Here is a 24,564-nt window from a genome sequence, read left to right as displayed (position 1 = left end):
GTTTGCATGTTCACTGCACTCAGGTGCCAAGCACTTCAGGTGATGCTAAGTGCCCCATCAGCATCTCTTTCCAGACATAATCTGTGGTGGTTCTGTTGCCTGTTTAGAATGACAGCATTGCATTGCATTTAAAAAAAAAAAAAAAAAAAAAAAAAAAAACCAAACTCCAGTAAGAATGTGCTGTCGGCTCCTGCCGGCTGGGATAAATGCCTTCAGGCCTCTGCTGGCAGGCTCTGCTTCCGCTCATGGTCGCTGAACATTTGTTCTTCCCATTTGCAATCCGGTCTAGTGAGGCTGGCTTATTCACATTTCTATTATCCAGCTGTCTGGCTTTTTTAATAGAGCATGGCTTTGCTGCTTTGGCTTCCAGCTCTCACTGGCCTTATTTGGTAAAGCAGTGCTCTTCAGCCCTTCCTGGAAGGGGCTGTTTTACTAGTTTAGGGACTATTTTCCACTTTCATTTTTGATCTCTAAAGCTATAGATTGTGTTTCAGCAGCGGTGCTGGCACGGCTTAACTCTTCAGTGCTGTCAAACTGGAATATTGTGCTTTTTAGAAGTGCTTTAAGTGTTTTATTCTCTGCTGTAACACACTGGTACGCTGCTGCAGACAAATTGAGCAGAGGCAATATACGGCAGCACTTGTGTTTACAGCATATATATACCTTGTCAGCATAATCTACTTTTTAAAATGACAGCCAGAGTGCAATCCTCAGTGCTAAGACTACATTGTGGAGGACTTGGCCAGATTTTAATTAGCTGCATGATTTGCTGGTGTCTTCCGTGCTGTGTTCCTGAGAAGGGGAGTGGCGTACAGCGACGGAGTGAACTTGGACAGATTGAGCAGCATCGTTTGGTAGGCTTCAGCAAGAGCGTCTCTGGTCCCCTGCCAAAAGGATGGTGACTGTTTAAAGTAGAGAGAGGGAGAGGGCCTCAGTAAGTGAGGTGAAAGACTCAAGCCAAGGCTAGGAATAGCAGGCAAGAAATAAAGCTTTCAGACTCAGAAAACAGATGCGGACACTGGTGTTTTACCCTGTTTGCCTGGGAGCACAGCACAGTTCAGCGGCATGACTCTGCTCTATTCAACTCGAGGGTGGTGTTTCCTATAATTAAGGCAGGTCTGGGGTTTTTTGCATTTATCTTTGCTTTGCTAAGCTCTTCAAATAGTGCTGCTCAAGTCCATCTATAGCCAATTTACTGGAAATCCAAACGCCTGCGTGGCGGCACGTGCCTTATGGATGCTGTCTCCTACTGCAGCACTGGGTGTCTGCTGCCGTGCTGCTGGTAACTGCGTTTTTGACAGCTGGCTGTCCTCTGCAAGCTCCAAGAGAAGATGATGACTTGGGAATTCACTCATAATTACCTTGAAAATTGAAGAAACGATCCAAAAAACGGTGTTGCAGTTCAGTGGGGGCATATGTGAAAGACTGCGCTTAGCTGACGGCATCCAGGGAGGAGGAGGAGGATGGGCGTACGCAGCAGTGTGGTAGGAAAGGATCTGGGGATTGCAGGAATCTCAGTTTGAATAGGAGTCGATGCTGTGCTCTTTCAAAAGGTGCAATTGCTGCCTTGGAATATATAAAAAGAAACATTGCCAAAAGACATAGTAATTATTTTTTTCCAATTCTACTTCCTGGCAGAGCCTCAAGTGAAGTATTTTGTTTAGTACTGTACCTCATACTTCCAGAAAGATATGAGCCAAGTAGAGAAAATCTAGAGGAGGGTAATGGACAGGAGCAAGACCAATTAGTCTTGCATCTTGGTAGTTGTGGGGCAGAGGAGCCTGCAAATACTGCTGAGAGAGGGAGGAGAAGTTCTGTTCTGCATGCCCATGTGGAGAGGGAAAGAAGTAATGGGCTTCAATGGTAAAAATAAATAGGTTATATAGAGAAATAGTGGAGTGCTGGAATAGATGACTTCAGGAGATATGTCAGGAATGGAGTAGGCATAGTTAATTCTGCCTTTGGGAGGGAGGGATGAGCCAAGTAAGTTTTCTAAGGGTCTGCCAGTCCTGTGAGATTGTGGTATTGGCAATTCTGCAGAAGGCAGTGGGGCCAGAAACTGGGAAGAAGGAAAGAAACAAATGAGCATTTCAGGCAAGGGATCCCAAGCACTTCATTAGCATAAGAAAAATTAAAGCACTGAATTAATTTTTATTATTTCTTCAGTTCTTCCATCCTAGATTTCAATAATATCATCAAATATTTATTTAACTTCCCTATATCTTATTTATTGGTGATGTGGGTTTTCTTTAAGCCAAATGCATTTAAAAGCTGCAAATCAAGTTATTTTATGGAACAGCTGAAAAATTTGCCTTTTGTTTTGTGTGATGCTGCGGTGACTTGTTTCTTACAACATGCACGCAAAGCTTTCTTAAATAGAAACAACTTTTGTTATGCTGTTCAGTCACATCAACTCTGTTTAATAGCACAACCGTATTCTTTCCATACTGCTCCACATTGGTGCTTTCGGAGGGTGTTTGAAATTTGATCTTTCTTGTTCTTCCTGTGCTCGGACTGTCCGAGCTGTTCCCTGCCGCCTGCCCCCACTTCCTGACCCATTTTGAGCAAGAACTTTATTCTGGAAAAGCAGGAACAAGTGAAGAAGCAAACATGAAAATGAAGTCCAAGGGGCAGGCAGTCGAAAAAAAGATGAAATATGGCCAGCAGATGTATGTACTTTGGTTCACTGCTAGTGTAAAATGCTACCGATGTATTCTGAAAAGGCCAGAAGATTTTGAGGAAGAATGTGCCACAGTTCATGTTCTGAGACTTCTGGTTTAGGGCCTTGCAGGGAGATTTATCATGGAAACTATTAAAAGGGAGATAGCGGATGGCTTCCCGAGATAAGAATACAGCTCTCAAGGCTAGGACAAAGGCGAAAGCCACAAAAGTTTACTTCAAAAGGTTTCTGCACCTCTTACGTGCATTAGTTTGCTAAATTCCCGTTGTATAAAGTACTAATGCTTCTGCTTGTAGTGTGTAAAACTTAATTTCCAGTACTTGTGGGCGAGAGAAGAGGTTGGCCTTTGGACTTGCGTCTTGGCAAGGTTTGCATCTTAGACCAGGATTTCTTCTCGTGCTAGACCAGAGATGGAGATGAGCTAAGACAGTAAAAACATTCACTGAAACGAATAACTTCCTTGAGATCCTGAGTTAGCTCAAATTAATGTGTGCAGTTGTGAACTCTTCTCTTGGATATTTTTTTTTCTTTTCCTTTTCCCTCTCCTCAACATTAAGAGTTTTTTTCTGTCTTGTATTTATTACTAGCCAGGAGCTATTGTGGTGCTTTGACTTTTCTAAAGGTTCTTGAGATTATTCTTAATTTAATTTAAGTAGCTTCTCTTGGTCAAAATTATCCTTTGTGTCCATAAGTTAGACCTGTTCCTTAAGGCTTTCAAAGATACCTGGCATATTTACTCTGTTCTTAACAGTTTTCTTTGAGACATCTTGGTGTGCTGTTGTCTTTATATACGTCTTGTAGCCCTTCATATCACCCATCCAGGGACATGTTATCCATCGTGGTGCCAGTCCTCAGTGACAAGGAGGCTGCCAGTTCTCTTGCATTCTTTAACCTGACCCCCTAGATGTCAAATGGGACATGTTTTAGTTAAATGAGTCGGTGTTTTTTCCTTTCTGCTTGTGTTGCTGTTCCTTGTGGCTTTGTGTTTTCACAAAGCACCTTTGCTCAGCGTTGTTCGTACTAGAGACTGAAAAGTGCATCTGGTCTTTCCTGCAAATGTTTCCTTTTGGAACTGCCTGTATATCCAGTGTCTAAATATTTCTCTCTTTTCGAGTAGCAGTTTTCTTTTTGAAGGAGACCAAAGAGGTTACATGTAGAAATAAAACAAACACTGGTGCATTCTGAACTCTTTGGTACCTAAGATGTTTACTTAAAGGTGCATTTTTCATGTCAGTCACTTGGTAGTTGTTTGGGGCACTTTGGTACCGTTCTGGTCTTGAGGGCTTTGGATGGTGTTTGCTTGTAGTGTTGTAAGTTGTCTGTGCTTTGGTTCTTAATTTACCATGAGACATGGCAATGTGTCCAGACCCTCACAAAATAAGTTTCCCTGCAGATGAGGAGCTATGTGTTTCATCTTCCTTGTTAGAATAAAGTTATCTTGCTCAGTTTTTGTTGAAGGACAGCCTTATAGCACAGTAAATTTTGGTGCATCTAAAATGCTGTGTTTATTATTGTAAAGTTACTAATGATGTTGTGTGGATTCATATGCTAATTTGTTATGTCTTCAAAAAGCCATTGCTTTTTAATTAATGTTGCATTACTGAGTACTGTTGATTTAGTAGGCATTGATATTCAGTGTCCAGCTCTCTTAGTAGGCATTGATATTCAGTGTCCAGCTCTCACGTCTATAATTTTTTACTCTGAAATCACTGTTTCAGTCTCCTCCCTTTGTTTGGTTTGATACATCAGCTCTAAGTTAATAACAATTACATTATTTCCCATGTTGTTAAAGCTTGAAAAAATGAAGTAGAGATTTCCATTGGTAGAACTATGCATAAATGAGTACAATGGCAAGAGGGTGGTTACCCTCATGTCTTGCAGATATGAATTGAGGGTGGTTATTTTAACAAGAAAATTAAAATATATTTAGATCATAAATCATGCAGGCTCTCCATTTAAATGCTGGTTGCAAGGATGATTTTCCTCCTTTATTCTGCTTTAAAAAGAAAAGTATTGAAAGCCCTTGAAACAGGTAAGATGCAACAGCATGCAGAAGGGAGGTAGCAGATTTCACAGCAGCAGAAACCTCTAATGTATTTTGTCATGTAATTAGTTCAGCATTTGAATCCTGAATGATTGGGTTGCTTTGCAGTGGCATGTGCTATAGCGACAAGATCTTTGGGCTTGGAATACAAATGCCCTTCTCGCCTGTGCTTAAATTTTCCCCACTTGCGGCACGGCAGAACCATCGGCAACATGAGATTTGACTTCAGTCATCTTCTTCCACTGGCCTAAATGTGTACAGTTCAGGTTTGTTTTCTTGCTTGTTTTGATGGAGCTGCGGATGGAGTGGGCTCCGCTGGGACAGCAGGTCAAGCATTTAGTGCATCCTGACAAAATACTTATTTTGAAATGGTTTGCTGTGCTCCCAGCAAAGCTTGTTCACTGCAAATTGAAAATGAAAGGATGTCTTCTCATCACAAAGACAGTAATTTCAGTAGGATCAAGTTCTTTTTTTCTCCCTTTTTATGGAAATGCAGGAATGATTAATAATCAACACATTTCTGTAGCCACTTTTGTTCTATATTCTTTGAACCTCTTAGGCTGTCATCTATTAATTTTAAATCTCAGAAGGAACAAGTATAGAAATAGATGATGTAGTAATCCAAGGTCTTCTGAGGAGGTAAAACTCGCCTGTGATTGAATATATGCATTTTGTATTATTCTGTATGCCTCCTGCGTGAAAATATTTCGCTTAAACACAAAAGAGGTCTTCATTCTGTCTTTAAACAAATAATCTCTTCATCCTGTGGAGTGTTATCATCCTTGTGAGGGTATTAAACCTATGCAGCTTTCATAAATACAAAGTTGAGAAGTTCTATTTGCAATATTTCCATCATTGCCAGCGATGTTACTTCTTCATTTTCTTTGCTGCTATTTTTTATATTTAAAATAAAAACTAGAAAATACTATCCTTATATTTATTCTCTACTGTGAGCAGACTTTGGCCTTAGGGAAATATCAGGTATCTAAGTATAGAAAAGTCTGAAGAGAAACTGCTAAATTTCAACAGGGAATTGCTAATTTTCTTTTAATTTTAGTATTGCTGCGCAAAAAGGAGTTTGGTGGTTGGTTTTTTTTTTCCAAGTAACGAAGAAACAGCTGTGTTGGTGTTAAATATTCAGTGGGTTTTGTAAGTGACTTATTTAAATATCTTCATCTTTATAGATTTCCCTCATCTGAAAGTACTCTGATGTCTTTTGAGAGAGAGTGAATAATTTTTCTTGACTCTTACCTTTTTCCAGTTGGCATTTTGTAAAGTCTGGGTCCATGTTTAAAAAATGAATTAATGACACACCTTTTTGTTGCCAACAAAATACTTGATGCCTGCTTTCTCTAACTGCAGAAAAGTTGGTGAAGACTTTCTACTAAATGCTTAAAATAGCCAGGGGAGATTTGGAAAAAATGATGAGTGGTGTATTACGCAACCAGCCTGGCTGAAGCTAAAAGTACTTCCAGATCATTTAGAAACGAGCACACGAGAGAATGGCAGAGTGAGAAAAATTGTGTACTGCAACTCAAAACTGATCTGAGCTGGTCTCTGAAAGTAGCGAAGATGGAAAGTTTTAATAGTGGCTGGTGTCCAACTGTCACCCAGCAAAGTCACCGCAAAGAGCTTTGGATGTCAGCAGTGTCAGTTTAGCAACTTTCTGAGCTGTCTTCATCTACCGAGGGTAGAACTGACATGACTTGACATCACTTAATGCCCTAAGTGGTGGGGAAACCCTCTGAAGGGAAGACTGGAATTGCATAGGTGTGTTTGAGTTATGTATTTCTAGGCAGCTTCATATGAGAGAAGGTGACTGTATCTTGTATGGGTTCTGAAATACTCTACTTGCTTCTCCAAATCATTCCAGCCTCTCTGAAGTTAGTGGGTATTTGCAATTTTGGACGAGTCTTGCATTATATTTTATAGCACTCTTACTAACGTACTACCTAAATGCTACTCAAATGCCCATGCAACAGAGTCCATTTTTAAAAAAAAAAAAAAAAAAAGAAAGAAAAAAAATCGGTCTGGTTAGGTTTTTCATTTTGCTATGAAAGCAAAAATTGTGCATACCCGATTGAATCGAGCCTGACAAGTAGAATGGGACGGGGTCAGCCAGCAAGCCGGCTGTCGTGGAGCAGCACCGGAGGGAGCTTGCCGAGCTTATGGTATGTGAAACCGTGATGGTCTGTTTCTTAAATTGGGTCCTGCCTCTGCGAGCCCAGAAGCTGTTACCCCTTCAGAGGGCCTGACCGTACGATAATTTTCCCTTGCCCAGCAGCAGCCTACCTGCCCCCAGGCAATGCAGTTCCTCTTCACTACGGGATGGAGGTGGAAGCGCTGCAGAGGCTCAAGGTTGGCTGAAAGTTTCCATTAGGGGATGCTTTTCCAGCCCAATGTTTGTAAGTTTTGCTGGTTTGGCTGATATATTTTTTTTTGCCAGGTACTTTTCCCAGACGTGTTTCTAAAGAAAAGTCTGTATTCCTAAAAAGTGACTGGCAAAATACTCTGTTGATGGTTAAGGAAAAAAGCCTAGCCCTTTCTTTGTAAAGTTCTGGTTCCTCATGCTTTGGGAGTGTAAGGTGCCTTGGATGATGAAGTTGGGAAACTTTGGGAGATGAGGATTGTCTGGGCAAAACATAATCCCTCCTCAAGTATTAGGTGGAGACCTGTACATTGCTGTCATGAGGGGAAAAGAGATGGGATGGATTAATCAGTTGTTAGGGGCTGAATAAAATAAATTAATTGGGATGGAAGTAGAGATTCTGACTGGTTGGGCTTGGACTGGCAGGAGAGGTTGGAAGTTTGGAGACTCTGACTGTGTGGGAAAGGAGTAAGGTCTACTACAAGAGAAAGGAATGGAAAAGGGAGCAGAGAAAATGAAAAGCATGGGATAGAAGGATTTGCAGTTGCATTAATGTAGCTGGCAAGTTTCTCTCTTCGTTGAACTCCAGAATTCTTCGGAACATGGAATTTTCTAATGTTTCCAGTATCCTTGATTTTGACTATTCCTCTGTGATGCTGGTATATGCAGAGGATAACCAAACATCACTGACAATATTTTTGTGAGCTGCAGGTGGCAGAGGCCCACGTGGGGATCTAAGTGTCCAAAGAGAGCATTAATGTATCACATGGTGCAATTATGGTCTTACTCGGTCCGCTTTATTAGATGCAAAGCGATTGCTGACGAAAGAACAAGATTTAGCTTGGAAGCATTGAAATGCACTTTTAATACATGTCCATATAATATTCATTCATCACCCATGTGCATGATGGGGTAGTATACAGTTACGCAATTACTCCTTCCTGCAGGACCTTTGTTCGGTGTTCAGGCTCGATGTGTCATCATTTCATCAGCAGTTACGTAGTATTTTATTTTTATACTTACTCAGTGTGCGATTCTGCTATTTTTCACTGTATATCATGAAGATCTGAAAAGAAAATGCATTCCTTTGTGGTTAATATTCAACAAACAGTGTATAATAAGATGTAATTACTTTGCAGTAATAGCTTTATTTATCACCTTTCCGATGTGGCTAAAACTGCTTGAATCCATGATCAGAGCAGAGAGCTGATTGTTTCAGCTGCTTTGGCTTCATTTTGCATCTGTTAGAAATAGACCTAACTTCTGTAAGTATAGTGTCTGACAAGTAGTTGGTTTATCTTACACAGTCATCACTACTGTGGGTTGCAGATTGCTGACCGTGATGGTACTCAGCTAGCACATCCTTGCATGTTGATTTATGTAAACATATAAGCCTATGGGATCTGGAGATCTAAAAGTCTTCTGGCCATAAAGTCCATGTAGTTTGACCCATGGTGAATACATTTGGTACTAACCAGCCTCTGGTGGTTGCATTAAGGTCAATAAGGCTAAGTTTAACTTCTCAACCACTTAAGGAATAGATTTCATAGCACAAATACTAGAAAAAAACATGTAGGGTACTTTTCGTTGTTTGTTTTAGATCTGTAGCTTTGTAACTAGGAATAAAACTTAAAAAAAAACACGTTATGTTTTCCTTTCTTGTGTTGGACAAGGTCAACCACTTGTAGACCTCTCCCCTGTGCTACAGGCAAGAGAGGGGTTTGCAATTAACAATTTAGAAGTTAAGCTTAACTTGACAACTTTCTTGACTGAAAAGAATGGAAAAAAGTACACTTGCACTGTGACTAAATCTAGCACACAATTCTTCTATGCAGTTCTGTGTGTTAATTGCTGTCATTGTGTGAACTGATGGTTTAAGCAAAAATAGAAAATTTTATAACTGGTGTGTTGCTTACAATACGTAGTCTTAGCTTAAAGTGCCAGCCTGCAGTGGCTTTTTGAATCTATTCTGTGCTGTCAATCTCTGTGAATCATCTTTATGTAAATGAAAAATACGTTGAAGAGAACAAACCTGGAAAGTGTGGTTTGCACTTACTTCATTTTCCACTTTTCCTGTTTGTTCAGAAGCTGTACATTGGTAGTGTCAAAGTAGAGGTGAGTATTTCTGGATAGATGCAATTAAATCTCCCTCCACATACCCTCAGCTCTTTCTCCCCTTCCCCAGTACGTGTCACTCCATTAGAGATCCCCAGTGCCATACCCAGCTCCTGCTCTATCTGTTGCTGGTGTACTGGGCCAAGCTAAGCAGGCTGCAGGAGTTGCTGTGGTGGTTTGGGACAAGTTGGTCAGCCCATTTGGCAGCCAGTGCCTCACTGCGAGACGAAATGACAATCTGCCACTGGTGCTTCACCCTGTTAGAACGGGATTTAGTTCTGAAGACCTTTGCCCTTCTGGGAAAGGTGTTTGATGTTGCCTGGTGTGCTTTGAGGGTGCTTTGAGGATGGATTAGGCAGGCAGGCAGAGCGACATCAGATAGGTCTTTTCTTTAAGAAAGACTTGAGAAGAGTGAAGGTGTCCATCTCAAATGGCATCCCGAGGTAAAATTATCGAGGTCGGTCTCTAGTGGGGCTCAGCCCCTTCAGCAACTTCAACCTCCGGCAGAGCTGAAATGACTTGTCGTCAGTGTGGGGTTTTTCCCTTTTTGGCTGACTTGTCCAATGTGTCTGTTAGCAAGGTAGCCCATAGGCAGCTGTGCTTTTCAGACAGTGAAGATAAAGCCCCCAGGTAGGTCTCTCCTCACCTTGCTACTTCCCAAATTGCAGTGCTTGCTTATAAGAATGCACCAGGACCCTTGAGAAACACCATGTGAATTAAAAGCCTGAAGTCTTACAGCCACGCCATTGCCAAAGAGGCACTGGGAACAACCTTCTGGCTTTCTTGGCACTTTGTTTAAACTTCTAAGCTGCTACTTTAGGCACTGTCTTTGAATAGCTTGCTTTATTTTTTTTGCGTGTTCAGTTGCTTAGCAACAGAGAAGAGGAAAAATAGTAAACGCAGCTAATTCGGTTTTATTACTGATAAGTTAGCATCTCTTTAATATAGAAATGTGTTTTTAATAAGACTGATGAGCTGTAATTCCTGGCTTTTGCCAGGCAGAATATTAAACAAACAGTGTTGATGGACGGGGTAAAGAACCTGACACCCCCAAGGGGTTTACTGTTACCTGGAACTATGCTTCTAATGTCTGTGCCTGTGTGTGCTATTATTTGGGGGTATTTTATGCTGCTGCTACTTTATTAGGTGAGTTTCTCCAATTCTTTGTGCCTCATTTTCCCTGGCAATAGAAGGTATTTGGTTTAAAACTAAACAAACAACAAAAAAAAAACCAAACCAAAAACCCCCAACCTAACATTGTGTGAAGTAGTGTACCTGCTGAAGTAGAAAAACAAAAAGTTGTGTGTAAAATGGATCCATTTGCCTGGGAAAGCACTGAAATGTGTTACCATTTTAGTATGGGAGTGTGTTTGACTGGGACAAGTTATAAATTTTCTGGTCTTGCATCAGATGTTTGGCAGCAACAGTTAATTTTTATCATTCATGGGGCAACATTCCTGTTGCTCAAAAAAGCATTTGTCTGATCAAGAGCTTTTTGGAATTTGTTTATAAACCTTTCCTTGCTGCTGGAATATTTGGACAATGTTAGCAGCAAAAATCCAGATAATTATGAATGGTTGAAGCAATCTCTCTATTTCATCTGTTTTTATAGATTGCCTGTTCAAACTATGTCCCATGAACCGGTACTCTGCTCAAAAGCAGTTCTGGAAAGCAGCAAAGCCAGGAGCTAACAGCACAACAGATGCCGTGCTACTCAATAAACTGCACGTAAGTATTCATGTTTAGGCTTCTGTTGATCATCAACGCTCACATCCATACTGCTTTAAGTAAGTGTTTCCAATCAGCTTGACACAGTTAACCCAGAGATACCAAGAAGTTATATAGAAATCAGTATACAAGACTCTTTTTGAGACACTCGCTGAGATCTAACTCTTTAAACATCCTCTGATTTATGACAACATGCTGTTCAAGGTCAGTGTGTCCCAATACCAGTATGTATGATACCGGGTTAGAGCCATGGTAGCCATTTAAGCTTTTGTCGTTAACCTGTGCTAACCTGTAGTAGTGCTCTACATGGGCATTTTGGGTGCTAACAGTGTAAAAATGGGACCCTTCGAACAAGTACACAGAGTAGAGGATTCTCAGGCATTGTGTCTCGGCGTGGGAAGTCACAGGCATTAGCTGTGCTGGTAGATGCCATCTGAGCTACCGGTCTGATAAATCTATTGGGATTCCTCAAACATTGCTGTTAATATGTGTAAAGGTTGATGGATAATTATGAGTAATTATAAGGCCAAACAGCCTCTCCTTCCTTATTAGTGTGCAGTATTTAGTATTTTCTGGGTAAAATGTTGACATTCAGCAGTTGAAAACCCAGTAAGGCAATTGATTGCTGTTTTTAGACTTCCTATACAAAAAAAAGCCAACTGAACTTAAATACCATCTGTTGACTTTAGAGTTAAATAAACTCCATGTTTATGTTAAAATTACATAGCTAGAGTACTTCATGTCAAAATTACAATTCTAAATATTTTTAGTTTCTTTAAGCCTATATTAAGCTCATTGTAGACTGAAATACAGAATGGCCCTGTAGGAGAGTGTCATTTGCTGATTGCCATATGGCTGCCTTGCTCCTGCATTTCACAAAGGCTGAGTGTTTGACTCATTTTGCTTCTCAAAACATAATTTTATAACCTAGAAGTATTAACTTGCAAGGAGAAAGCTATTTTGGTACTGGCTGTAGCACAAAGGTCCCTCACTTGTGCTGCATTTCTCCTGCCCCTTTGATGACGATAAGAGAAGTAGACCATGCCAGCAAGCTTTAAGTAATGCGGGATTCTGGGTTTGGTTTTTCTGATGTAGAAGGGAACTCTCCAGTTTATTCCCGCAGGTTATGTGTGTGAGTTCATGGATTTTAAGAGAAAGTATGGTCTAAATACTGCCTCATGTAGAAGAAAAATACTTTGTAATTGCCCTGGATTACAATGTCATTTAAAGTTGCCTTCTCTTTCCTCAGTTGGTGCCAGTTCAGGTGTTTGGAACCTGTTCCTGTTCGTCTGACACTTTACCATTTTGTGCCGGGGTCCCTATGGAAATACAGGATTAGATTTTTCCAGTATTTAGCCCCAGCTGAGTGATATTTGTACAGAAATGTACCACCATGCGTGAAGTTCTTGCCTGATTTGGTGAAAGGATTTGAGTACTTTACAATTTTATTGGAGATTATTTAATATGCATTACTTTGACATAAAGGCTAACCCTTTATATAGCCTGTGCCAAATAAGGTCTTCGGTGACCTGGGGCTGATGCATGGCTTCAAAATAATTTGGTCCCATGTACATCACTCATATATCCAAACTTTTTTCTGCCAATCATATGGGTACATGTCATCTTTTCCATTTATTGGTACATGGAATACACTAAGAAACTCTGCGTTTTGCATGATATGTATTGGAGGGGGGGTGGGGGGAGCTATGCCCTGAAACATGTGCCTACAATTATGTGATTTGCCCATGATTAGATTTCTTTGTCAGTGCATATAATTTCGAACAAAATTGGTGATGCAGGATGTATTCATCATCACTTGCCTTTTTTGGCTTCTGTTTGTCTGCTGGTGGAATTTATTGTCTGCTGTGGAGTGCTCAATGCTGAGGTCAGGTTATTTTAAGTTAATGCCATTTAAGGGATTTAAAATCTGGGACACTTGTCTTTCTTTGGTATCAAGAATCAGTGCTGTTAGAGAAGCTGACATCTAGTGGCCAGAGAAAATGATTCTTTCTTCTTGAATGATTGTCAGTTCTGGTGTGTGCTTTTGAAATGCATCCCAAGTCTTAATCATATTTTAACAGAATACACTGTTTTCTTTGTTTATAATAAATGTGACACCCAATCCAGTGCAGGCAGAGAAGTCCTGTCTTCTGTGATTGCAGTTGATAGTTGAGAGGGCCCTAGTGTCTTGAAGAAATCCATTCTTGACAGAATACTTTGAAATGAAGCAAAAAAAGTTGTATTTCAATAATAAAGAGGAAGTTATGCTGCATTGTATTTCTGAATATACATTTGAATTTGAATGAGCAGCTGTATTCCAGGTTCTCCTGGAGCAAAAGCCAGCTATCATACCTAGCACAACTTCTAAAAATAGCACATTTTGTGTAACCTGAAGATGATGAAATTTTATAACAGTATACAGATAGCTCTTCCTTTGCAGTAGCTAGGCTTTGTCCTGTGTTACTAGTACTTCACCTTACTACAGTTAGGAACTGTGGGCACTTTTCTTCTTCTCCAAGAGAAAACTGGACCTACCATAGTCCTTGCGATCTGAGAACCAAACCATAAACCTTGATGCTTAGCTTCCTAAAAAGTCTAGTTTTAAATTACTCTCTACCACTAGATATCAGTTGAAGCAAATACAGATCTTTATTTTTTTAATGAAAAAAAAAATCATCTTTCCTGTAAAGTGAGGGAGAATTTATTTACTAAATGAAATGGTTTAAAAACAGCCTGGGCAAAATAGCTCACTTTTAATGCAAAGCGCAAGAGACTAGTTATAAATTAAGTTATTAAATGGAACAATGTATCTCTATGATAATTCAATTTTGCAAGGGTTTTCCCTTTTATTACCATGTTAGTGGGATACAGAAATGCGTGGCTGCATTTTCACAGCCGGTCTGTAACGTAGCACAGAGTATCCTTCAGTTTCATGAAGTACCAGCTCTGTGGTGCTGGGAAATTGGGAACTCACATATTCACAGCTGCAGGGGGCATTTGTAAATGTCTTCTAAGTAATCCTGCTGCATGGTGAAGATGATTAGAGTCACCATAAAAAGACAGGCTGTATGAGAGTTGGGGCCTGTATTGGCAAAGTAAAATAAAGAATCAAAGTTGAGGTCCTTTCCTTTCAATTTGTATAGAAGTCAGTAGAAAGGATTATAGACTTCCTGGCTTGGGTTGTTATTCATCCCTTTTCACCTTCCCTCCATAGGTATGCTGTTTTCTTCTCATGGCTTGTCTTCTGTCTTGTCCGAGCTTTTCATCTCATGTTTTATTCCAAAATTTTGTCAAATTTTACCCAAATGATGGATTGCTTAAATGGTGTGTGTCTATCTTCCTAAACAACTGAAAAAGGGAATTGGAAGTTACGCATTTGGAATTTGGAAGAAGGAATGCTCGCTGGTTTTCCAGTTCTTTGAAATCCTGTTAAAGAACCTCGGGTGTTTGGGCACTTTTTTTATAAAACAGTCAGCAAATTAATTGTTCTCCTTTAATTTCAGCATGCGGCAGATTTGGAAAAGAAACAGAACGAAACCGAAAACAGAAAGCTGCTGGGAACAGTCATCCAGTATGGCAACGTTATTCAGGTAGGCTGTAAACATCTTTGCAAGCTGTATAGGATTTTGCTCAAAATCCCCTGCTCAGTGTGACTTGAAATTTCTGGAATTCTGGACAAGAGTCTGTAGTTTTGCAAGGTATGACAGTGTCATGAAGTGGGATCCTATGAAGCAACAACTGGGCATATAGCTATGATGAAGTCACTTTTTTTTACTATGGGTTAATTGTGGGGTTTTTGTTGTGGGTTTTTTTTGAAGCCACCATATGATTGCTTTCTTCAGAAATACTTCTTAGAGCCTTCGTTAGGGTTGACCATTTGGAAGATGGCACAGGCACTGTACAATGCCACATATGGTGTCTCACAATCAAATGTTGACACAATTAAATTGCAGTCTGTTGAAGCAAAGGATGTGCTAGGTCCCAGGGAATGAAAAAAAAGAAAATCATGCATCAAAGCCAAGAAAAATGGGGGGTACAATAACTGCACGATTAAAAAGGACAGGTCTTTAATAAATGGGGAACATAATATGGAGCAGGTGCGAGTTCACCCTGAAACCAAAGCAGACCTACTTCTACTAGGTGGAGTGCCTCAGCACTTCAGAAGTAGGGGTAGTTACCTGAGCGTTTTGAGCCTTAGATTAAGAAATTCCTATACAAATGTTTTTTATTTTATTCTGCTGACACAGTACCAGCCAACAGAGGGGGTGACTAGGAGCACAGGCAGGCTGGGCTTTCCCGTTGCAAGGAGAAATTGGTTGGCTGCCCTCCAAAGCAGTTGCAGGATTTGGAGCAACCTGATGGAGAACAGGCAGGGAAGTGCCTGGCTTGGTTGAATTAAGTGCGCTATTGGCCTGTGTGTTTAAGGCAAAAAAAAAAAAAATCTAGTTTTAATGATGAAAGAAAAATAATAATACCTATTTTTGGACTACAAACATAATCACTATTAAGAACAGTGATAAGTTTTTGCCCATATTTTCCTGTAACTCCCATATGTTCTGTGAGTATTTATGGTAGTCAAAAGGCATCAAAAAGCGGCTTTCTGTACAAAAGTACTTGTCTGCTAAATTTACTGGAAACTTAACAACAGTTGGTTGGAGTTGGGGAGGTTGGGAGCTGGGATGTGACCTGTTGCAGCTTACATATTCATGCTGATGGTGTGTGGTCTGCGAGGTGGTATACAGCCGAACTTTGAAGAATGGGACTTTTTGAGGAGAGTCTTCAAAGAAGCAGTCATGTTTTCTGTTAAATGAGACAGAACAAAGCAAGATAAGAGCAGCTTTACTTCTCAGCACTCCCTTCTTACCAGGGAGAGCCACTTAGTCCCCAGCATTTTACAACTTTTGATCCTGGCTTTTTGAACAGGCTGTCATAAAGTGATGAGGGCATTTCTAAGTGTTTATCGTTTGCTGGAGAAGGGACAGTTGGATTATCTGAAGATGTTTTGTGCTGTAGGACTGTATATATACTGAAAGAAGTGTAAGTGAAATTGTGCCTGAATTCATCAGTCCTTCTATATAATTTAGTTTTTATTTTGATTCCTGTATAGTATTGTGGTTATCTTGCGCATGCTCGCTATTTATTGAGGGGAGGAAAAATGAGCATTCTTAGAACTGAACTCTAATTCTTATTCTAGCTGCTTCACTTAAAAAGTAACAAATACTTAACAGTAAATAAGAGGCTTCCAGCTCTACTAGAGAAGAATGCTATGAGGGTGACCTTGGATGAAGCTGGAAATGAAGGTTCCTGGTTCTACATACAGCCTTTCTACAAGCTGCGTTCCATTGGAGACAGTGTAAGTGATAAGCGGAATATCTTCACGTATTGCTTTGTGCACAGCTTGGCAAAGCTTGTTGCAGGAGGCCTGTCTTGCAATTAATGAAATGCACAGATCTTTTAGTGCGTGATGTTGCAGGAACAACCTTTTTCCTATGCTGTCATGAGGGGGAGGAAAATTGCTATGGTAACTTGTATTTTGGAAACGTGGAATGATTTAACAGTGGAGGGAATAAAGGACCTAATTACACTAGCCTTTCACAGTTCCTGCCCAATTCAAAATGGTAGGAAATGTTGAGTTCCTTCAGTAGATTTGGAACAAATAATTAGCGTCTTGGTTTGCAATGTTGTCTGTGCAGAATCAAAATTGATCATCATTTTGTATATGAGGAATGGGTAATAATGAGGTTAAATGGTCCTCTTCATGGGAGATCTGGAAAATAATTGGTTTTCAATTAAATGCATTGCCATTTTAATCTCTTAATCTCTTTTTTACAAAGTCTGAGTCACCTGGGTACACTATCTGCCTAAAACCGGGAGGTAATAAGCTTCAGTGTGCTCTATGGTATGGTCCAGGTATATATTTGGCACCTAAACAGAGCAGACTTTATCAAGTAGGAATAATTTATCCTATAGACTAGCCCCATACGTTTTCATGTGACTGTTCCTTTTCTACAGACACATACACACAGTAAACCCAAAGCACAGGGTAGCACAGTCTTAGAGGCCATTTAGTGCTTTTAAATAGCACCAATTCTCAGACACTTTTATCACTGAGAATAGTTCTTCTGAATACAGAAGAGGCTTTTTGGTTTTTAATTTAAGTAAGACTTTGCCCTAGAAGAAGGGAAGAGCAAGACCTTTAGTGCCCATAATAAAGTGCATTTATCTTGAGTCATATGCCAGCCTGGTCAAGAATCTGGTTTTACAAATGAAAGTGTGTCTTGGAGGAGGAGGATTTTTGGCTGACCTTTTGCTATAGGAATTATTTGTTAAATGTTAACCAATGAAACAACTTCATGGAAAGCAGCAGATAGGTTAGTACCAGAATTGCAGTATGTGTTTCTTCTGGAAGCCTCTGAGTCCAATAGTATAGGGGTTTTTTTCTGCCTGAATGACTGAGTACGGTGAGCTAAATTCTGAAGCAAACAGAATCCGGGTTTTCATACTCAGACTGGCATCTCTCCAAACTGCAAGAAGGTGATTTCCTCCCATTAAAAAAAGAAAGAGCTTTCCCAGGGTGCAAATTTCTGTCTGATGCTGCACTTATCTACAGGTTGTCATTGGAGACAAAGTAGTCCTGAATCCTGTCAATGCTGGCCAACCTCTCCACGCCAGTAGTCATCAGCTTGTCGATAATCCAGGATGCAATGAGGTAAGGGCAGATTGACACAGCTGGAACAGCTGTACAAATCTCCATATATTTCAGCTAAGCTGCTTGGATTTGTTTATGAAAATCAGCAAGCTGGTTGGTACCTGTGGCATTGTTTAGGAATGGTTATCTTGTTAATCAGCAACTTAGGAGAGCTAGCAGACTTTTCTCATATCTCTTGGGTGCTGGGCAGAGGTTTGAGTTTGATCTCTTTTGCTTGACTGGCTAAAAATAAGATTTTTCCTTCAAAATCAAAAGTAGTGGCACAGTGATGTGTAGCAAGTGACTTTCCTAGCAAGTCAGCTCAGTTTACTTGTTCTGGAGTAAACACAGAAAGGACTTCTCTTCTCTAGAATAATGCAACAGGGACTGCAGTATTCTGTTGAAAATTGTCTAAAAAATAAGGCAGTAGTTCGTGGCAGTATCTTCTGCAGACACTAGGCAGTGGGGCTAATGGTTTTAGTTCTCCTTTTAGGTCAACTCTGTGAATTGCAATACAAGCTGGAAAATTGTCCTCTTCATGAAATGGAGTGATAACAAAGATGATATTCTCAAAGGGGTAAGACTCAAAGCTCTACTTGCTTGTAACTTGTTCACTGATGGGTAATGTCTGTATTGATCATGCTGTCTGGGCTTTGACAGGGGGATGTGGTGAGACTGTTTCATGCAGAACAGGAGAAGTTTCTGACTTGCGACGAGCACAGGAAGAAGCAGCATGTCTTCCTGAGAACGACAGGGAGGCAGTCGGCCACATCTGCAACCAGTTCAAAAGCCCTGTGGGAAGTAGAGGTAAGAATTGTAACTCGGGCTGGGGGTGGCTTTGTAGGAACAATTACTGTTTCTGTTTAAAAGCAGTGTACCTGGATTTCTTTTTTTAGGTAGAAGTCTTCCTGGTGTTAGAAGTTTAATCGTAAAATTCCTTTACTTACTGTGCTTTCTGTGCTAAATTAAAGAGGAGTTCTGATCTCTAATGGTGCAGCAGATAGCTCTCAAATTCAGGTTCTTGACAATTAAGAAAAAGAGGACCGAGAAGCATCTATGAAGTCATTTTCTTTCCAGTCACTAAAGTTTAGCACCAGCTAATAATTTCAACCGTCCTGCTGAGTGTACTGAACACTCTATTTTTGGTGTGGAATAATGTGATTATGCATATCCTCATTTGACAGAAGACTGCAACCCTTTGCTAGTCTCTGCGCGTTGCTTGTTTGGACTATTTTTTTTCTTTACTTGGCTTTTAAATAGAGTGACTAACACCTTGGCCATCACTGGCTTCTTAAAATATCCTCAATCTGTTGGTATTATTGGACTTGTTTTGTGATTTTAAATGTTTGCCATGCAAACTGCATGTGAGAATCATAAAATTAATTGTAACAGTGGATAGGTATTTTTCATATTATCTTTCCATAATTATCTGCTTTGATATATAGCTTCTCCTGTATTTGAATTGAAAGCCTACTTATAATTACCATTACTTCGACATGTTACAACACATCAGTAGCTTCTGTGGTGACTGTCTGTGTGTATGCAGTTTACCCAGTGGTAAATGCAAGACAGAGGTAAGGTAGTCCTTCCCTGAAAGGCACAGGTCAGCTATGCTGAGTTTTCCCTAAGAAAGCAGGTGTAGCCACAGAGTAGCTGATATGAAGTAACAGATCATCTGATGTTGGAGGCTCTGCTTGCCACAGGAGAAGTTAGAAAGTAAATATAACAGTCTTCATATTCTTTTGTACAACACCATTGCATTGGAAATATTTCCAGGTGTCTTCCCTCATCCACTTTAAGAAGGTCAAAAATTAGTTATACGAAAAAGGTAACGGATTTGTTGTGTTTCTTTAGGAAGTTCCTTTCAAGACCTAGCAACACGTGCACATCTAGAGCACCTTCTTTAATTACTTCTCTGCCAACTTGCACCATAATCTTCCTGCCATCATTCATAATCGTTGAAGTGAACTAATTGTAGCCAGCTCAAGGTGTTTACTGTACTGTGTGTTGTTCACATATGAAAGGTGGTTTCATCTTTTCTGGAGGTCCTTGTTCTGTTTCCTCTTATCTGTATGCGAAATACCATAAATGCTGCGTTTGAAAGGGAGGTCGCTGACGTACGGTGTAAATGCGGTTTCCCTTCCCTTGTAGGTGGTGCAGCATGATCCTTGTCGTGGTGGTGCGGGATACTGGAATAGCCTTTTCAGGTTCAAACACCTTGCTACTGGACACTACCTAGCAGCAGAGGTAGGTGTTGGGGCTTGCTTAGGAACTCTGCCTTTCCTTCCACAGTATTTTCTTCCTTTTACACCTTCTGAAAATCTTTCATTTCCTGCCCTAAAAATAGACACAGGGGAGGGGAGGAGAGTGGTGTTTGGGTCCTTAGTATTAGTACAAAGGTAGATGGCTAAACATAGAAAACAAGGTGAAAGAGACTTGAAAGAATACCACGGTACAGGGGTAGTCTTGAGCTTATTTCATTTTTTGTATGAATTCTAGAGACGATAACTCTTCTCTTGCAAAGAATAGACACTAAATAGTATTCTGTCATGTGGGCAGTAGAATCAAGATGAATTTATTAATAGATGAATAAATTGTAAATGGCTGAGAGCCTTTGGGGGAAAATGAATTCAGCTATTGTTAGTTTCTCTTGAATCACTGATTTCTGAGCAGAATTGTAGAACTGACTGTAAAATGAAAATGCAGTTAGACTTCAGACCAGTCTTATAAGAACTGCAGATAACACTTAGCTGTCCAAGCAACAAATAAGAATTTTTCTCTCTCCATAGTGGACGTCTTTCCCCTATTGAAATAAGATTCCAAGACAATAAAAAAAAAAGTAAGAAAATAAGTCTAAGGGTTATAACTGTGTGAGTTTTGCTGCTTAACATTTGTAAATGTTTATTAAAACTACTTCTGTTTACTTTAAAGCATGGATATATCAACATGCCAATACACAAACCTCTCTAAGTAAAAGCTGTCCTGGATGTAAGAGTGCGTAGCAGGGCAGAAGGGCTGTCTCAGCCCATGCTATTGACTTGAAAGCTTCAGTAAGAGAAGTTCAGATTAAATATCCCATTTTATATTCTTCTAATAAGCAGATTGGAAAAACAGCAGCATTTTGTCACATGCACACTTGCAAATCCTTTTCAGTAGTGATCCAGTGTAGAGCTTTTCCAGTAAATCTTGGGGTTGCTAATCAGCCCAAACAAAAACATGGTCTTACACTATGCAAAAATATACCAGAGGAGATTGCTCACCTGACCCATGGTTAGAATAGTGTTTGTTCTAAAAGATTTCTGCCAAGCCAGTAATTCCTAGTTGGAAATTCCACTTGGGATTAAAAAAAAAAAAAAAAAACAAAAACAAAAACAAAAAACAAACCACAAAAACTGAAACTTGGTAACTCTCTACCCTTCTTGCACCTTTAGTGATTATCCTGAACAAGATAAATCTGTCTGCATGTTTGCAGATTACTTAACTGCTTAATTCATGAACAGACAGATGCCTGATTAGAAATGAATTGGTTTGCACAGTATTTTTGTTCTGCATGCCTGGTAGTGCTGTAGCAGTAGAGTGCATTTTTTTTCAAAGTACTTTTAGACTGCGCTGAGGTTGTTTCCCACTTTCAGCTCTGTTAGAGTTTTGACATGCCTGTGATTCTGTTTCATCAGGTAAACCCTGACTATGAGGAAGATGACCTGGAGTGTCAACCCTCAGTAAGTATAGGCAAGAGTATAATCTTGCCCCTAATTGAGGAGGGCTTGACACAGGCCCAGGTATTTACCTGGCCAGTGCATAGATGGTCCAGGCTTTGCTGCTAGTGAATAAACTAAAAACCTGAGAATTACCTGATGGCTTTTAAGGCCTATCCAGGGAAGTGGATATTGAAAACTGGATTAGGCTTTAGTGAAGATCAATGTACTTGGCACCGAATTTATATGTTACCTGGACCCCCTCGCCTCCCCCCTTTGTAGCATCTCTTTTTCTGTCTTCCTATTTCTTAAACCTTTGCTTCCTGGAAGCATTCTCTTGAATAGGTCTGAAAAGCAAGTTGCTCAAGGTGGTACCAGACGTCAAGTGCCCCTAATGGGATGTTCATGTAGTGCTGTGCCAGTCAGTTGTCTGACCTCCTTATTTAAGAAATTAATTCCCTCTCTTGTTTTAGCTTGTCACAGGAAAGCCAGGATAAAGGGTCTAGAGAGCAAGAATGGCAGGGTGAGAATTATTTCAGTGCCATTCTTCTGATTTTCCTGTGAAAGCAAGTCTGTGTTGTGTTTGGTAAATGTTGTTGTGTCAAAGATTGAGTGTGCTGATGCTTTGTGTTAATAAAAGCTTCTCTTTGGTATCAAAGGGAAACAGCATTGCTTCAATAGTTGAAAAGAAAACTGGAACAGCACTTTCCATTGTGGATTTTTATTTTTTTTTTTAGTTGGATTTGATTGTAGGTTTATGCAGCTTTCTTGGTCATTTATCCTGTATTATGGAAGATTTGCTCTATTTGGATATGAAAAAGAACTACTCCTCCAGTCTTTAAAAGATGAATGCACTGTGATGCTTTGAAATCCTGCAGGGTGGATTTTTCCTCCTAAAAGGATTTGTTATTATAGCCTGGCCATTAAAACAGTTACCCTTGCCCCCAGATACTGAGCTGTTATCCTGATTAGTTTTTGTTGGTATTTGGCAGCAAACACTCATCTTCTGACAGCTTGACTCAGTAAACATACTGAAAAAATGAACAAAACCCCCCACAAAGCTATTGTTTGGTGGGGGGCGCAGCAGGGGGAATCCAACATTGAAGTATTTTGTTGGGTTAACTTTTTGAAAGTTAATCGGTGTTGAGGTCTTTTATGTAGACATACATCCTACTGGTGATATGCTAATATCTCCTTCTGATAAGTGCAGTAATAATGATAATGCACTGGCTTCAGAGTTGCACTGATTTTTCCCTGCTGTCTTTTTACCACTAGGTGGCAAAAATAGATCATAAAGAATAGGATCAGGAGCACATAATTCATTTCTGACACAAAATTACTGCATCATTTAACATTCACTAGTGACAGGATGGTGTAGGCTGCTTTATCCAACTTTATCTACTCCAACTTGATCCAAATGTGAGCTGTCTGCAAGATGGCAGGTTTCTTTGCACAGCTCTGTGTTTTGTTGTTATTTTCTCCTTATACCTCAGCAAGCTGTACAAGAATGGGGTTTAAATGGGCATGGGTGAGATGCCAGCTAGTACCCTTGCAACATTAAAGGGGAATGCTTTTGTCGACTTTGGCGTTGAAGTTTTAGTTCTCCCTAAATTGCCCCATTTCCTACTTTCTGATTTATTACTCATTTTCAGCTTCGCCACAGTTTCAGTAACTGACCAGTTGTCTCCTGAAGTACAAATTGTGAATACAGAGCAGCTTCCTTACTGTGGGGATGAAGGAGACAGCTGAAATTTGGAGAATTCATTCCAAGTGAGCCAATTTCTCCCGGTGTAAAGCCTCCAGATGGACTCTGTTGAGCGTACAGTTGCTTCTTCTCTTGAAGGCACGCTCCCAATGTGTACTTCTGTTCCATACAGCTAACTGTCTGTTCCCATGTGCAAAATCAGGCTTTAAATGTCACTACTTTGCAGCCAGGTTCATTGACTACAAATGTGCTAACTACAGAGTATCCTGAGGCACAGGCAACATTAGATACCTTTTCCATATGTTTCAGGATTGCAGTGCCTTACACCAGGACTTTGAAAGACAGGTACTTGAGTGCTGATTACTTTGGGTGCCTACCTTCCACTAGTGCCATGATCACAGAGAAGCTGACAAATTGGTTGCTTGATCACTTTGAAAATTACATCTAGGATTTAGATGTTTATACATGGACAGCTGTCTTGTGCATTGTGTGAGACATTTAGCAACTTTTTTATTGACTAGTGATAACTGGTAGTTCCCTAGAAAAGGTTTTGGAGGAAGTTGTTGTTCCTTCTTCCCAGTTTATCTTTCTTTCCTACCCTGTTGTCCTTTCATCTGAAAATCCAGGGGTTTATTCAGTTGATGTTAGTATCTTTACTTTGCTAAAGGAGGCTGGTAATTTGCTAGCACCTTGGAAATAAAGATACTTCTGATGCCATGGCCTTCGTAGCATATAATTGTGTTTGAGTGCATCATAAGCTGTAGTGTGAACAGCAAGATATCTAACTTCTTGATTATCTTTTTGTTTCATTTGTCTGTGGTAGATGCGAGTCCCATTTTTGCTGCTGAAGTTGATTATTTCCCAGCCAGATTGTTGGTACATAGCGTTGCTGATTTTTATGTTTGCAGCTCACATAATTACTTTGTTAGCGTGATAAATGCAATATGTAGAATACTTTTCAAGAGCCAGTAGTGTCAGGAGTTGGGATCTTAGCAGATGTGGGTCATCTAAAACTAGCCAGAGTTCCCAGCACGCTGTGGGCTATATGGCTGGGGGATTTTGAGTCTCTTCTGGCACTGTCTGCAAGACATAACCTCTGTGGTCTAGTATTTATTGTGCTTGTGATCCAGAAATACTCAGAAGTTATTAACACCAGGGAAAGTGAAGAAATGGTTGGCAAGAGCAGCTACTTGTCAGTTTTACTGGTGTCCTAAAGCCCAGCTGTCTTAACTGGTACTTGGAGTGGTTCAGAGTTAAGTCTGCAAATTACAGGACACATCTACTTAACACGAGGTGGGTGGGTCCGGAGGGCTTGGTCTGACTGTGTGTGATGGGACTCCTTCCACAGCTGGACCCTGAGCAGGATGCCTCCCGAAGAGGCTTGCGCAATGCTCAGGAGAAGATGGCGTACTCCCTGGTGTCTGTGCCTGAAGGAAATGATATCTCCTCCATATTCGAGTTGGACCCTACCACCTTGAGAGGAGGAGACAGCCTTGTCCCCAGGTACAGCTAAGCCTACCGTTAGAACTGACTTTCTGCTT

General features: G+C 40.2%; 1 protein-coding gene across 3 annotated transcripts in view; it reads left to right on the top strand.

Annotated features, from left to right (window-relative positions):
- ITPR1 (inositol 1,4,5-trisphosphate receptor type 1) overlaps positions 1–24,564 on the top strand; it is a 180,177-nt gene that overhangs the window by 39,909 nt on the left and 115,704 nt on the right. For 2 of the 3 annotated variants that reach the window (XM_075053125.1, XM_075053124.1), the window contains exons 4-12: positions 10,820–10,935; positions 14,439–14,525; positions 16,130–16,288; positions 17,546–17,644; positions 18,117–18,200; positions 18,284–18,430; positions 19,775–19,870; positions 21,298–21,342; positions 24,372–24,526. In XM_075053125.1, coding sequence (XP_074909226.1) covers positions 10,820–10,935; positions 14,439–14,525; positions 16,130–16,288; positions 17,546–17,644; positions 18,117–18,200; positions 18,284–18,430; positions 19,775–19,870; positions 21,298–21,342; positions 24,372–24,526 — 988 coding nt within the window. The remainder of the gene's footprint in view (positions 1–10,819; positions 10,936–14,438; positions 14,526–16,129; positions 16,289–17,545; positions 17,645–18,116; positions 18,201–18,283; positions 18,431–19,774; positions 19,871–21,297; positions 21,343–24,371; positions 24,527–24,564) is intronic. The other variant, XM_075053126.1, reaches the window with a different exon arrangement.

The sequence above is a fragment of the Buteo buteo genome, chromosome 21 (genome assembly GCF_964188355.1).
Source record: "Buteo buteo chromosome 21, bButBut1.hap1.1, whole genome shotgun sequence".
NCBI classification, from domain to species: Eukaryota; Metazoa; Chordata; class Aves; order Accipitriformes; family Accipitridae; genus Buteo; species Buteo buteo.
The sequence above is the reverse complement of the archived record's forward strand: the minus strand, read 5'-3'. Positions and strand labels throughout refer to the sequence as shown.